The sequence below is a fragment of the Podarcis gaigeae genome (genome assembly GCF_964106915.1).
Source record: "Podarcis gaigeae genome assembly, chromosome: 12".
Lineage (NCBI taxonomy): Eukaryota > Metazoa > Chordata > Lepidosauria > Squamata > Lacertidae > Podarcis > Podarcis gaigeae.
This window is the reverse complement of record NC_139688.1, coordinates 49346632-49360618: the sequence shown is the minus strand read 5'-3', so window position 1 is coordinate 49360618 and position 13987 is coordinate 49346632. Positions and strand designations below refer to the sequence as shown.

The 13987-nt window shown below is 40.2% G+C and overlaps 1 protein-coding gene across 9 annotated transcripts in view; it reads left to right on the top strand.

Moving 5' to 3' along the window:
• MYRIP (myosin VIIA and Rab interacting protein) overlaps nt 1-11751 on the top strand; it is a 148678-nt gene extending 136927 nt beyond the window's left edge. For 7 of the 9 annotated variants that reach the window (XM_083705643.1, XM_083705639.1, XM_083705644.1 and 4 more), the window contains 6 exons: nt 3002-3196; nt 4661-4822; nt 5228-5332; nt 5660-5720; nt 8471-8592; nt 10024-11751. In XM_083705643.1, the coding sequence (XP_083561769.1) occupies nt 3002-3196; nt 4661-4822; nt 5228-5332; nt 5660-5720; nt 8471-8592; nt 10024-10056 (678 nt within the window). In that variant the 3' untranslated portion in view covers nt 10057-11751. Of the gene's footprint in view, nt 1-3001; nt 3197-4660; nt 4823-5227; nt 5333-5659; nt 5721-7970; nt 8593-10023 lie in introns of those variants that run through there. The other 2 variants (XR_014556815.1, XM_083705645.1) reach the window with 2 other exon arrangements.
• Nucleotides 11752-13987: the final 2236 nt, after the last annotated feature.

The following is a 13987-nucleotide window of genomic DNA, read 5'->3' as shown; positions in this document are numbered from 1 at the left end:
ATAGTAGGAAAATCAGAGCCAGCCTCCTGATTCAGGGTTCTTCCATTACCTTCAAAAACCCACTTTCTCCTGGTGAGTCAAATCATCCAGATGATTGAAATTATAGACTGGGCAGTTAGAGGCTGAATATAGGCCATGATTTAAAACATCAACTCAGAGATATGATAGCACAGAAATCTGGTGGAAAAGTGCTACAACTTAGAGAAATAGTGGTTTGTGGTTCTTGGTTCTCATGGCCATGTGCCCAATTATTTCTCTTATGCCCTTTATCCCTGCTTTCTGCACAGGGGGTAGGGGGAGGGAGAGAGAGTTTGTGTCACTGCTTCCAAAATAGGTCTATCAGATAGACCTATTCTTCTGGATAACCCTCACTAATGAGTCTCTTCTAATCCACTTTAATGCAGTGGATTCTTTTTACAGTAGTTCTAATATTTGCCGCAACTGGTGTTCTCATGATAGGAAGCAGTAGTAATTCATGGGAAATCAAATGTAACATTGCTGGTTAAGGAATGAGAGCATCCATGTCGGTAGGTACCATTGAAGTTTTGCCACTGACCAATGATCCATTGTGGGATGCCCATGATAGTCATCTTTTTGCTTGAGTCAGGCACTGGTACAGTCGTACTTTGGTTTTTGAACAGCTTAGTTCACGAACAACTCGGAACTCAAACATCACAAACCCAGAAGTAGTTGTTCCAGTTTGCGAACTTTGCTTCAGAAGCCGAACGTCTGGCGTGGCTTCCACAGTTTCTGATTGGCTGCAGGACGCTTCTGCAGCCAATCGGAAGCTGCACCTTGGTTTCTGAACGTTTCGGAAGTTGAACGGACTTCCGGAACGCATTCTGTTTGAAAACCAAGATACGATTGTACATATTTTTGGAAGTGTTTGCACAGTTAATAAAATAAAACCATCATTACTGCTGGTCTATGTAACAACTGGTGATATTTGGGTTGTGTGCATAAGCTCTGAGTGTTTCACATCATTTGTGACCTGTTTATAAAGGATTGCAGCAAGACATAAAGATCTAAGACTTAATAAATATTTTTCAAGTGCTGTCTGGATTATGAAGAAGGAAGAACTCCAGGCACATTTCTTTGAAGACTGAAACATTTGTCAATATGCAGATACTTTGAAGAAAATGTAATAGCTCTGGAAGCTTTTTTTTTAAAATAAAAAAATATAATTAATGGAATAATGGGGCATGGAAAAGAGGCCAGTGAAAGCAAAATACCTAAAATAACCCCTCCACAGCATTGATTTCTCCCTAAATATTATTGATTTCCTTCAAACTAAGTGGCACCTGCAAAAGTAAATGGGAAACATGGAAACATCATGAGAGGTTGAGCAGCTCTTCATGATTCAAGTATCTCCCATTCTGTGAAGACAGGAAACATTTGGCTGCTTTAATTATCACTGCTATTCTTGCCAGACAGGCCAAAGGCCCGATTCTATCTAACCTGCTGCCTGAGTGCCTCTTTAATCACGGGGCTTCAACCATATGTTGGAAGATCAATGTATGAAGGCATGGAAAGAGCATTTATTCAGTAAACATCTTACTGACGAAATGGCATGTGAAGAATGTGAACGTACAAATCTGCCTTGCACTGAGTCCGATCACTGGCCTATCTTGCCAGGGCTAATTACTCTGAATGGCAGGAGCTGTCCAAGATATCGAACTGAGATCTTTTCTAGACCTGCTACCTACACATCTTCTGAGATAAACCAGAAGCCTTCTGTGTACACAGCAAATGCAGTACCACCAAATTATGTCTACTTCCCAAATATCTAATGTACAACACTGCTTGTTCTGTGCATAGGAAACCATAACCTGCTAGGAAAGCAATTACAGCATGGTCAGAGCCAGCAGAGCTTCCTCTTATCTGTACCTTGCTATAGTCTGCAAATAACCAAACTTGAAGCTGACTGTCTCAGGGAACATGACAAAACGTTTATTTATTGTTGTCCTCGACAATAAGCAAACATTTTGTCATGTCAGTTCTCTTGCAGGAGAACCAACTGGTTCCCTGTGCGGCTCAAAATACAATGGGACCTGATTTGTTGTAAAAGAATAAACCATTGGGTTTTTTTTTATTATTTACATCAGATTTTTGTTTGTGAGTGCAGAATAACATTGCCAATACAGTGGTGCCTCGGGTTACATACGCTTCAGGTTACATACGCTTCAGGTTACAGACTCCGCTAACCCAGAAATAGTGCTTCAGGTTAAGAACTTTGCTTCAGGATGAGAACAGAAATCGTGCTCTGGCAGCGCGGCGGCAGCAGGAGGCCCCATTAGCTAAAGTGGTGCTTCAGGTTAAGAACAGTTTCAGGTCAAGTACAGACCTCCGGAACGAATTAACCTGACGTACCACTGTATAAACTATGAAGCTCATGCATGAGTAGATAAGGAGAACGGCAACATGTTCAAAAGCGCATTGTAGACCATGGCCTGGATTTGGTGTTTTATACCAACTGGACTGATGGGAGATGCAGATCACTGGTGAGAGTAGATTTCACCATGGCTTTGCCCATCTCCCTGTCTATTCTTCAAACCCCAATCAACTCCAAGACTAGGGAGATGGTGGGTATGATTCAGGATAGATGGATTATTCTATTTCACTCAATTTCACATGTGTTTGATTCATAAGCCCATTATCTTTAGTTGTAATCTGCTTTTTTAAAAAAAGTCCACATGGAAAAATCTCTGCAACATTCAGCTTCATTATATAGATAGAGGGTGACTTGAAAGAGCAAGAGACCCAAACAGTTTTTTGTTTAGCTAGGCAAAGTGCAGGATGAGAAATAATAATAATAATAATAATAATAATAATAATAATAATAATAATAATAATAATGGTTTCCGTGTTGTAAGCTGATTATGTGGCTAAACGGGAGCTTATCAAAAAAGGAAAGCAGGAGCCTTTGTGTATTCATGAAGCAAAACAATTTTACTACATTTGCCTCTTCCTTCTAACAAGAAACTTTCCTGTTTTACAACAGAAATATTCTGCAGTGTCTCTCTGCAACATATCTACTGAGGTCCTAAAAGTCATCAATGCAACAGAGGAGCTCATAGCAGAATCTACAGGTCCTTGTGATTTTGCAGCAGATGTGTCTGACAAAGGCAAAGGAGAATTCCCCCTGGGTGCAGACCCTATCAGACTTGATGAGCAGCTCACCACATTGGAAGAAAATGTAAGAGTGGCAGAAGACTTCATGTTATATCTGTCTGTGCTGTGGGTAGTCCTGCTTTGATTACTCTTGCGGGAAAAGAGAGCTGCTGGTTTTGAATGGCAATTGTGTATACAAAAAACCCAAGCAAACTAAAAGACAAAAGCCCTGTTTAGGTATTCTGAATCAGAGCAAAGCCGACATATGAGGGACGCAGGGACAAGCACTCTGTCCCCGTGCCCCCGTTCTTATTGCTATCCCTGTGAGATTTAGAATCAGGGTTCTAAAATGCATCTGACAGCCTATGAATGGGATAGCAACAGACACAGAGCTGCGGGTATAGGGCATACTACTACTACTACTACTACTACTAATAATAATAATAATAATATCTGTCCCTCTGTGTGAATCATTTCTTTCATGTTTACTTATCTCTGATTCAGGAAAACACATTTATGCAGTAGTAGTAAAGTTGAAGCTAGGTTTGGATGAGCTGTTGGGGCATTTTCCATAGTCAGGGAGAGATGAATGAGGTCTCGAACCAAAGCACGGAACAAGTAGATTAGCGAAGAAAATCAAGCACACACGTACGCTCTCTAAGGTTAACTTACAAACAGAGCACGTCTGTGAATTTTCACTAGTCCTCATTAATATTCTAAAATCAATCCAAGCATATTGTTCGTTAAATCGGAATGTTCATCTTTTATTCATCCATTTTTGTCTTAAGCTCCTCTGGGGACAAAATGAATGTAAAATCACAGGGGGGGGGCAAAGCATTTTTTAAAGGGCTGTATCCTTTGAGCTGAGACTTGTCATGTTGAAGATAGCCTCATGATCACACACAAGCTCACCACTGTAGTTACATGAATGTAAACCAATTTGGAGTCATTGGCTTGGATCCAAATATCCCACTGTGGGAGTGAAGAGCACACCTGCTTCTTGGGGGGGACGGGACTCACAACCCACCCCCATCAAGAGTCCTCTTGTATTTCCCTGAAATACTGGCTCTGGAACCACTTTTGGTAATGCAGGACCTGGGGCTGGAGAAGAGGAAAATCACTTCTCCCTTTTCCCACCTGCATAAGCAAAAGTGCCTCTTGCTTGTACACTATGATCTTTGGCCAAGGCAATGTTTTGCAGACACTGGCATCCCAAAATGCAATGTTTGTAGGCATTTGTCTCTAAAGCACCCCTGCCACACTGTCAGTGTTTCGCAGAAGGGAGGAAATTTAGGTTTGCTTAATTAAAGTGGCTTAAAGCGTGCCCTAGCACAACAAATCCACTTTAAACAAAAAAGAAAAGAAACTGCCTTTTGCACTTCCAAATGTGATGGGGAAACGCATTAAAATGTGGAATGAATGAATGATTAATTCAGTGTTGGTCAGTAGTGGTCAGTGGGGTGGCAGTAGGAACCTCAGGCCCTAGTACTTGAAGAGGGCCCAAAGCTGTAGACTTACCTAACTGGATTCTGGCACATGTACTGCTTAGGTCTACCTAACAGCCGGCAGTGTGTATGGCTTGGAGAGTCAGCTCAATGACCTTGAGGATGCAGCACGCAGAATTAGCAGCATTAGTTCAGAATCAGAGTTGGCTGACCTGGAAGACCAAGTGGCAACAGCAGCAGCACAGGTTCATCATGCAGAACTTCAGGTGAGATGACCAGCTAGCTCCCCAGTTTGTACCTGCCAGATAATTTCGTATTCTTTCATTGTGTTAAACAACCACCCGTGAGATGGACTCAGCTACATTCATCACAATACTGTATATAAAGCCCTTAGCAACTTGCAAGCATTTTGCCTGCAAGATCTTCTTTCGCCATACATTCCCGCTCGACCATTTCAGTCTGTGGAATTGGTACTGCTACCAGCTTAATACTCATTCCACATTTGTAAGAAATCAATCCTTTAGTGTGGCAGCATGGGACTCCCTGCTTTTTGACACCAGGCAGGCACCTTCCTACTAAAAACATTTCTGTTTGAACAAGTCTACCTGGATATGTGTTTTCATCTGTTTTCATTGCTGATTTTAATTATTGTTTGAATGTTTCTTTTAAAGATTTCAGATATAGAGAGCAGAATTTCAGCGCTAACAGTGGCAGGCTTGAATGTAGCTCCGTGTGTTCATCTAACAAGGAAACGTGACCAACTGCAAACAAACCAGGTGAGAAAAATTAAACCAGCAGCCGCCCCACCGATCCAACCAGACCTGTGTAGTGAAGCAGGCACACATCTGTATTGCCAAAGCTGGTATAGATGCCCACTGAAATGTGTGTCAACATTTGCAGCATAATGCTCACCTAGTCCTCATTAAGCTGGCCATGTGTCTAAGGCAGGTGGGGATGGATGTCCCTGGTCCACTGTGGTCCAGACTACTAGCCTTTGCATTTGACCAGCTGTATGTAGCCAGAGTTGGACTGGAGCCAGTATTGGTTCCCTGTTATGTGCTAATTATATACTAATAAACCGTGGGGAATTTTTCATTCCATAGATGCACACGATAGACACATCAAGACAGCAGAGACGAAAGCTTCCAGCTCCACCAGTGACAGGTACTGAAAAACAGTGGAAAATAACAGTATGCTTATTTTGATTCTGTAGTACATATTTACTTGCCCTGCACTGGAGCTCAGGCTTTGGCAGTTTTAGCGGATAAGACCAAGAATGGGTCCAAACGGTCAAGAAGGCGGTTTCTGTACATGCTGTTAGAGGGAAGTGAGGGGCAGATGGGGTCTGTCAACCTGGGAAGGTAGCCCATCCAGAGAAGGAAAACTCTGATCCTAAGCCTTGTGGGGTATCCTCAGAGAAGAAAAGGCGAAACCCTCCACAAATCCCGAGTGGAGTCCCTAAGACGGTTGGATGGCACCTTTGTTTGTCTCCTTGCTGCAACTCCTGCAAGCCAAGCTGGTGCCAAACACATTGCTCTGCTTTCCTTTGGACCACATCAGTGAGGCTGAGAGGGGGATCTTGCCTGGGCATCCCAGGACCTCCAGACACTCTGCCCAAGCTGGCGCCCCAGGAAGATCACGTCAGTGCTGCTAACACAGTGGTTTGACTTCACCCCCAGGGGTACACTTCATTGTCTCTCAAGAAAAATGGGTGCCAACATCAACTGCCAATATGACCAATTTAGGAACAATGGAAAATTATACTATGAGTAGTGATGTTAAATTCTTGAGAATAATCTTTTGGAGAATATTCTCGATTAATGTGAATATTAGAGAATTTTCATTTGAAATAGGTGAATATTCATTTTAATGCATTGAAAATGATATAATTTTAATGCATTGAAAATGATAGACTTCATTAATATACATGTTTATTCATGGGTAAACTTGTTCAGATGGCAACCAAAAACTATACAGATACTTTTATGCAATGGGGCAATGCAGTGAATTCACATTTGTTGATTTTTTGCCCCTAACCATTCTAAGGTGATGGCACCAGTGATTGTCATGTTAAGCTTTGCTATAAGGAAACTCAGTAGTTAAATCCTATTTTATGCTTCCATTAGAACATGTACATATAGGACAAGTCAAAAAATACAATTGGCATGTTAAGGTTTGATACAAGTAAATTCAGTAACAGGCTATCTTGTGTTTCTAATAGTTCTAACACTTAATAACTGTTTTGGTGACTAAAACACAGCTTGATAAACAAAGCTATATGCATACATATAATAAAGAAGCCATTAACATTAAATATATTATCATTATATGATAATATATTTCAGTATGCCAATCTCTGGTAAATGGCACTGCAAAAACCAGCAACTGGCACTAAATAAAAATATAGAAATGTCAACTGTTTAAATCAAGGCCACCTCACATGCTGTTACACATAATTGTATAGGCCTAGGTACTTTAAGTGTATAAAGCATTAAACGTGATTTCTGTAAAAATAAAATTTAAAAAATCACACTGGCCAAGGGTATAGAATTGCAAAGAATAAGGTCACACCAAAAAAGAAAAAAGACTATTACATATAGTTGAAATACATACGAATACAAATGTTCATCAAATTAAATGAATGCATTTTTAAAACTAAAAAGTAAATAAAAATGTTTTCTGTAGCTCACATTTCAGAACTGCCAATGGTGAATGACACAATGCCCATTAATGTAACTGGATCAAAAAATAATTATTCATTACTTATACTGGCAATATCATAACTTGACTTATTATTTACTAGATTTTTAAAAAATGTGGGTTGTAAAACTAGTTCTTACATTAGAATTTACAGTTTGTACCGGAGAATTCTCGAGAATATTCTCACCTCATCACTTAACTATGAGTTTATTATACATGTTTAAATTTTGGATATTTCAAAGTCAGATTAAAAACAAGCAATCATAACATTATCATGAATAAAATTGCTGCCTTAAAATATTTTCTGTGTACACTTACCTGGGAGTGTCTCATGGAATTCACTGACCCTTCCATCTGAGAATATACAGCACTGCAAATGAATAGAAGTTAGCAGGAACGGTTTTATTTTGGAAAAGCATTTTAGAAACAATTTTGAGAGGGTGGGTTGCCAGCTACATTCCCTACCATAATCTTCCCATTTTTTTCCGTTTCTGAGTGGAGCTGGGACAGGATTTTTTTCTGGGCTTTTTTGTCATTAAAGCTGAATGAAATTGATATTAACTATCTTTTGCCATTTCTTCTTGAGGGTCTTCTTGAGGGACAAGCATGTCATTTGTATTAATTATTTGCATATGCACTGTAACTGTATAGCACATTCTAAGCATATCTGCCCCTCCTCTAATAATTCTGGGCACAGTACATTATCCCTTGCAGAGTTACAGCTCCTAGCAACCCGTAACAAACTACAGTGCTCAGAATTCTTCAAGGGAAAGAACCTGCTTTGAATGTGCTTCAGATGTACACAGCCTAAGAAATACTTGGTTGAAAGTCTCTTTCTACCACCACCAAAATTTCCTACTTCAGAGGGAAGCCTGGGAAATTACGCAGTGCACTTTCAGCAAGAGATAACTCCACAAGAAAGAGGTAGTGTCATCTCACGGTTAGAAGACATCCTGCAACCTTCGCAAATGGGTGCATTCCAGATATGATGGACTACAACTCCCACCATCCATCATCATTGACTACCACTTGATGGCGCTGATAGGCACTACAGTCATATAAACATCTGGAGGCCACCAGGTTGAGAATGGCTCATACTGCATCTGCCAGATTTGAACCTTGCCCCTTCTTTTGTAGGAGCTTAGCTACACATGTTGCCTCCTCCATCATTCTCTTGAATTTATGCAGAACACTGGTGACAACTCTTTTTTCAGGTGAAGACATGGACGCATCTCCAGTTACACCTGTTAGAACATTCAACAGGAATTTCATACTCCAAGGATCTCTTACGCAGAGAACCAAAAAGGAGAGGAAAAGCACTGCCAAGGATAAGAAGGTAAGTACTAAGCAGAAGCTTACAGAGCAACCCAAAGCATTGGAAGCTAGCATAAGTTGATGCTGGTTTACGTTACCTCAGTTCCAAACTCTGTTCAGGAGTGAGATTATTGCCAGCTGATCCAGAATGAGCTTGGCAGGAGGAAAACAAGCCTTGAAAATACAGTCTGACTTATACCACCCCATTTGCTGGTATAACGTCTGCTGGGTTACCAGGCCTTGTGACCGAGTGAAAAGAAGTTTGGAGTAGATGTAATACTCTACTCACCCTCCACAACACCCCTTTGGGGGCTTATGCCAAGATAGATAGATAGATAGATAGATAGATAGATAGATAGATAGATAGATAGATAATTATTACAGTTGGAGACCAGCTTATAAAACACACTTGGGGGTACAGTCACAGAAGGAAAACAAACAATTAAAACAATGTACAACAATAAATTTAAAAACAATGTACAACAATAAACTACCGCAGGGAGCTGACCCAGAGTCACCCATAAAACCAAGTTTGGGGATTTTCTTAACAAACTAGTTTGAGTTGGGAGATGGTCTGTGCCTATAGATCTGTACACAGAATCTGGCGACCATTCGGGTTGTCTTCTGATCTTTGCCTAACAGGAAAAGGTTGAATTTTTGCTTTTCCGGCAGGTCAGTGAGCCTCACCAGTAGGGGATCAAAGGCCTTACTACATGCCTCTTCATAAAAGGGACATCTAAAGAACAAGTGCTCTGGGCTTCCTATATCCCCCAATGAACAGGCGCAAAGTCTCTGAGCGTATGGGACTTATTTAAAGGCTCCTTCCAGGACCGGCGAGGGCAGAGCCGAGCTTCCAACATAAGCTGCTCGAGGGGGGTCAGCGTAGACCTGAGATAGCCCAAGGTCCACCTCTCCCAAACTCACTCATCCCATTGGTTCCTGGGTTTGCTGTTTCTCTCCCAAAACCCAGGTCTTAAGAGGAAGAACCCCCAAAACGTTCAAACTTCATTGCAAGTTTTGAATTCTAAAATTCGTTTACCAATGAAATGTATTGAATCAAGCAAGAACTTCATGCTGCGACTCAAAAAAACACGTGTGTATTTTTAACGCTATCATTTTTTGTGATACGTCATCCCGGTTATAAAATGACTTCAAAATCTCAGATTCTAAATTAAACATTTTCGAACTTCAATGCCAAAATTGAGTTTTAGGAATGAGTAACATGTTAAGCTTAAATTACAATTTTTGTTCAGCTTTGGGAAGAACAGCGAGGTCTAACTGACCAAGAGACCTTTGTAATAACCCTTTCCCCATTGTGGACTTTGGATCATTGAGCCTGTAAATAGTCTGATCTCATGAGTTAAATAATTGCCTTTTAGAAGTTTTGCTGTATATTTATATTATTTCGTTATCAACTTTAATGTTTCCTTAATTCTGTATTTCCCCTTTTTAGGAACCAACAATAGGGTCTGCTGTAATGTACTAGAATTCTATAATTCTACTGCCATTAACACACTGCCTGAGGCTACACACTTGAGTGCCTTTATATAACAGCCATTGTATACATCCAATAAAAAAATGGACCCTCAAGAACCCACAATGCCTCCGTAATAGGGCTTTGCTTGGATACCTCACTGAGAAAGCTGTTCAAGTCTTCAGCATTGTGGTCTGCTGTTGGAAGCTCTGCCTTAAAGTTCTCATGAGACTCCAAAAAGGACGTCGAGTTTCATATAAGCAAGGCTCCATGTTTTAAGATGCACTCCCCCCCCCTCCCCACATTGTCAACTGTTCTAAAAAACGTTGTCTTTAAAATACAGTATGTTTTGTATTCCTAATTCATCCATTAACGTCAGCCAATATCCCACGTGTAGATCAAGGAAACACTCAAGCCATCCACCCCGTCATCCAGATTTGCTGGGACCTTACTGTTCACACAGTCATAGTCATGTATGTATTGTTGAGCAATAAGAGGAACTCCAAAAGTAACTGGGTAAATCATAAAGCAAATCCTGGAAAGGGATGGCCACTGGGGAGCTTAAATGGGAGGGAAGCATTTTTCCGTTTGTGATCTGTGCTTGCCTTCCATGAGTGTTGTAAGCGGAAGATATGGGTGCTTCCAGATACGAGCTTTATAAATCTAAAAGGTAGCTCAGATTCGGTTTTTTATGTGCACACCATTGTCAAGTTAGCTTCTGTTTCCCCCCAGTTATGGACATCTGTTGCTATTCAATTATTAGCCATGCACACAGCTTGAAATAATGTATCTGTGCTGAGCCTTTTATGTCCCTGCCATCAAACCCCCACTACAGCTCCATTCTGAGCATATGTGCAGGTACTTTTGTGCATTCATTTTTAAAAACAGATCACCAGAAGTGCTATTACCAGCCTTTATTTATCTTAATTCACAATAGGAAACAAAGGTTTGTACTTTCTTTTTTGGGGTGGGTGGGCTTGGGGGGCAGGAATCAATTTCCATTCATTTGTTTTTTCTGTAATGATAATAATAATAATAATAATACTGAGGTCTTTTGCAAGAGTGATACTTAGCTAAATCAATCCACGGTTTGATTTGGATGCAGCAGTATCCAAAACAATTAATACTGTAATACTTGGCAGACCCCTGTAACCATCAGCGGCATAAACAAACAGTCCCCACTCCAAAAGAACAGCAGCACATCAACAACGAAGAACCGAAATGCTCATCCAAAGACCTCTGTATTAAAATTTTGTGTTGAGTCAGTAATTCCCTACATGTACTGTTTGAGGATCTTGAGAGAGCAGCTCCTCCAAACTGGGCTGTTGAAATTCAGGCATGCCTTCTGCATGTGGCAATCTGCAGAAACAGGCACACTCGTATTGTTTGGGCCAAGGCCACCAGAAACGAAATGGCTAGGTTGTGGTCATGTGAGGAGCACACTCAGAGGTAGGAGTGTGGTGGTAGAGGCTGTTTACCAATACACCAACTCACACCTAACAAACCACTGGGCTAAAGAACTTTCACACCAGCGATGGCTGTGCGTGTTCAATGAGGTATTTTACCTTCCATGTTAAGGAAATTGGGGCGCGTGTGTAGAAAAGGGTATGGACTGGCATTTTGATGACAACCGTGTCAGGCGGATGCTGGGCAAACCTTGTGTTCATGAGCAGTCCTGATTCCACAATAAATTCCTATCTCGAAGCACCCAATATTTGCTTGTTAAATGAACTTCCCCCTGGATGAATTATAAATCTCTCCCATTCTCAACAAAAGGCACGTGCAGCTGAAATCAGTCCTAGTCTTTCCACTGCTAGAACTGGTCTCCGAGTCTGTAACTTCAGAGCCTTTCCTAGAATATAAGATTCAGATTAATGCACATTCGCTTCACCTTCAGTTACAAAAGTGAGCTAGCCATAAAGTGTAGGTGATCACCCTAATATGGGACTATATATATATATACACATATATATATATATATATATGCTTTCGTAGATTTTCACGGGTACAGGAATGCAGGTTTTGGTGTCCTCGGGTATATATATATATATATACACACACTTTTAGAAGTGTGTGTTTGCAGTTTAATGATCAGATTTTGATAGTCCCTCGATTGAGAGTCTATTATTGATTCCTTTGTTCCCACGGGAAGGGCTTTTGGAATCACTGGTCCTTTTTAGAAAGTCATAATTTCGATGGATGGTTATGTTTCAGGGCTCTCAACCCCCACAATCTGGACAAGTGAGGTCCATCAATCAGTCTGTACTGCTTACTATGTGCTCATTATGGCTGACTGGTGCTGGGCCAGAATCATTTAGTGGCTTTAGCAGTTGATTTGGTTGAGTATGTGAGCTAAAATCCAGGCAGCAACACTGGGCACATTAGAATGCGTCTGAACAGCAAATAGGTTTGTTGCTGCAAGCCCTACTGTGTACAAGATTGCAGCCTCGTGCTCTTTCTCTGATAATCTTCGTACAACTAGCAACCCAGGTTCTATGCGACAAATGCTAACACATTGGAATCCCCACTTCACTCATAAGCATGCATTAAAAGGCTAATGCCTTTACCACTCTTTAATTGTAAGAATAGAAGACTGGTTAAAACAGATTCTGGCTGCAATCCCAGGGAGTAAATCCTACTGAGCTTAATGTCACTTACTGCTGAGTAAACAGGCTTAGGATTGCACTACAATGGAATTGTGTACCTGCAACAATGTTAGTTTCATTACTTTCGTTTGGGTTTGTGTATTCCTAGGCCCATATCTAAAATCCCTATCCACATTCACTCCCTTTTTAAAAATGCTGCAGACAAAATGATGCTATTATATACATGCATGAAATTCTTACTAAGTTTTATAAAACTTGACTATTCAGATGGCAGGGTTTTTTTCTGCAGTATATAAAAAACATCCATATAGTATATGATCAAATAAACTAAGCTACTTAACTAAAGTAGGGGTCTAATACAATTGTGTCGGTTTCCATTCACACCACTCTTTCTGTACTTGTCCAAGATACATTCCTAGATTCTTGTTTCTGCAGGTCTGTGTGTGTTAACGAAATGTCAGTAATGATGGCTGGTCTACATAATTGTCCAACGATATTATTAGCTACTATTGTGTATGTAATATTCAATCCAACATGACTAATTTTAATAGATAACTCTTTGACTTTTGTTCTGTTGGTGTGATATAAAACAAAACTGAGTTTGGAATAGAATGTTTTCCATAAGAGGCATGAGAAGCAACTACTGTGTTCAAATGTTAAACTATTCAGTCATCTTTGACAAAAAATGTGTACTTGTAGACATTGCAAAAAAAAAAAAAAAGTCAAATCCCTGCCTGCTGTATGGCATTTCAATTTTTACAAAGGTTTACCTGTGCCAAATGTGCAAAGATTTAATTTACCGTTTTAAAGAAAACCATAAAATGTATATGCTGTAGCACACAAATAATTATTTTGTCATCCAGTGAGTTCAATCCTTAGTGTCAATATTTATATTTAGATTTTTTTATATATATAAATGAAGAATATTTTAATGGTTAAGATAATATGATTCAGTCTGAGTGGAACTTAATGCTTGCCTTGTTGTTGTTATCTGCATTTTTGCCAGGAATTATTGTGAAGAGAAATGATATGAGAGTAAAACAAATGATTTACGGAAAAATACATGGTTTTTAGGGGCCCTGATTGATACAGAAAACATGTAATGTACTCTATTGCTGACCGGATGTATGTATGGGATTTAAGGCCAGCTATTACAATACAGTATACGCTCTAGTAGTAGATGAACCTGCTGCTCATACATTCCTATTGTATGTTGGAGGACTGCATTGACCTGAGAATGCTTCCAGCCATGCCCTAAGGAGACGTCCATCTCAAAGAGAACTAGGCCACAGCCCAGTACACTGAGAACTAGTAGAGACGTATACAATGTGCTGCCC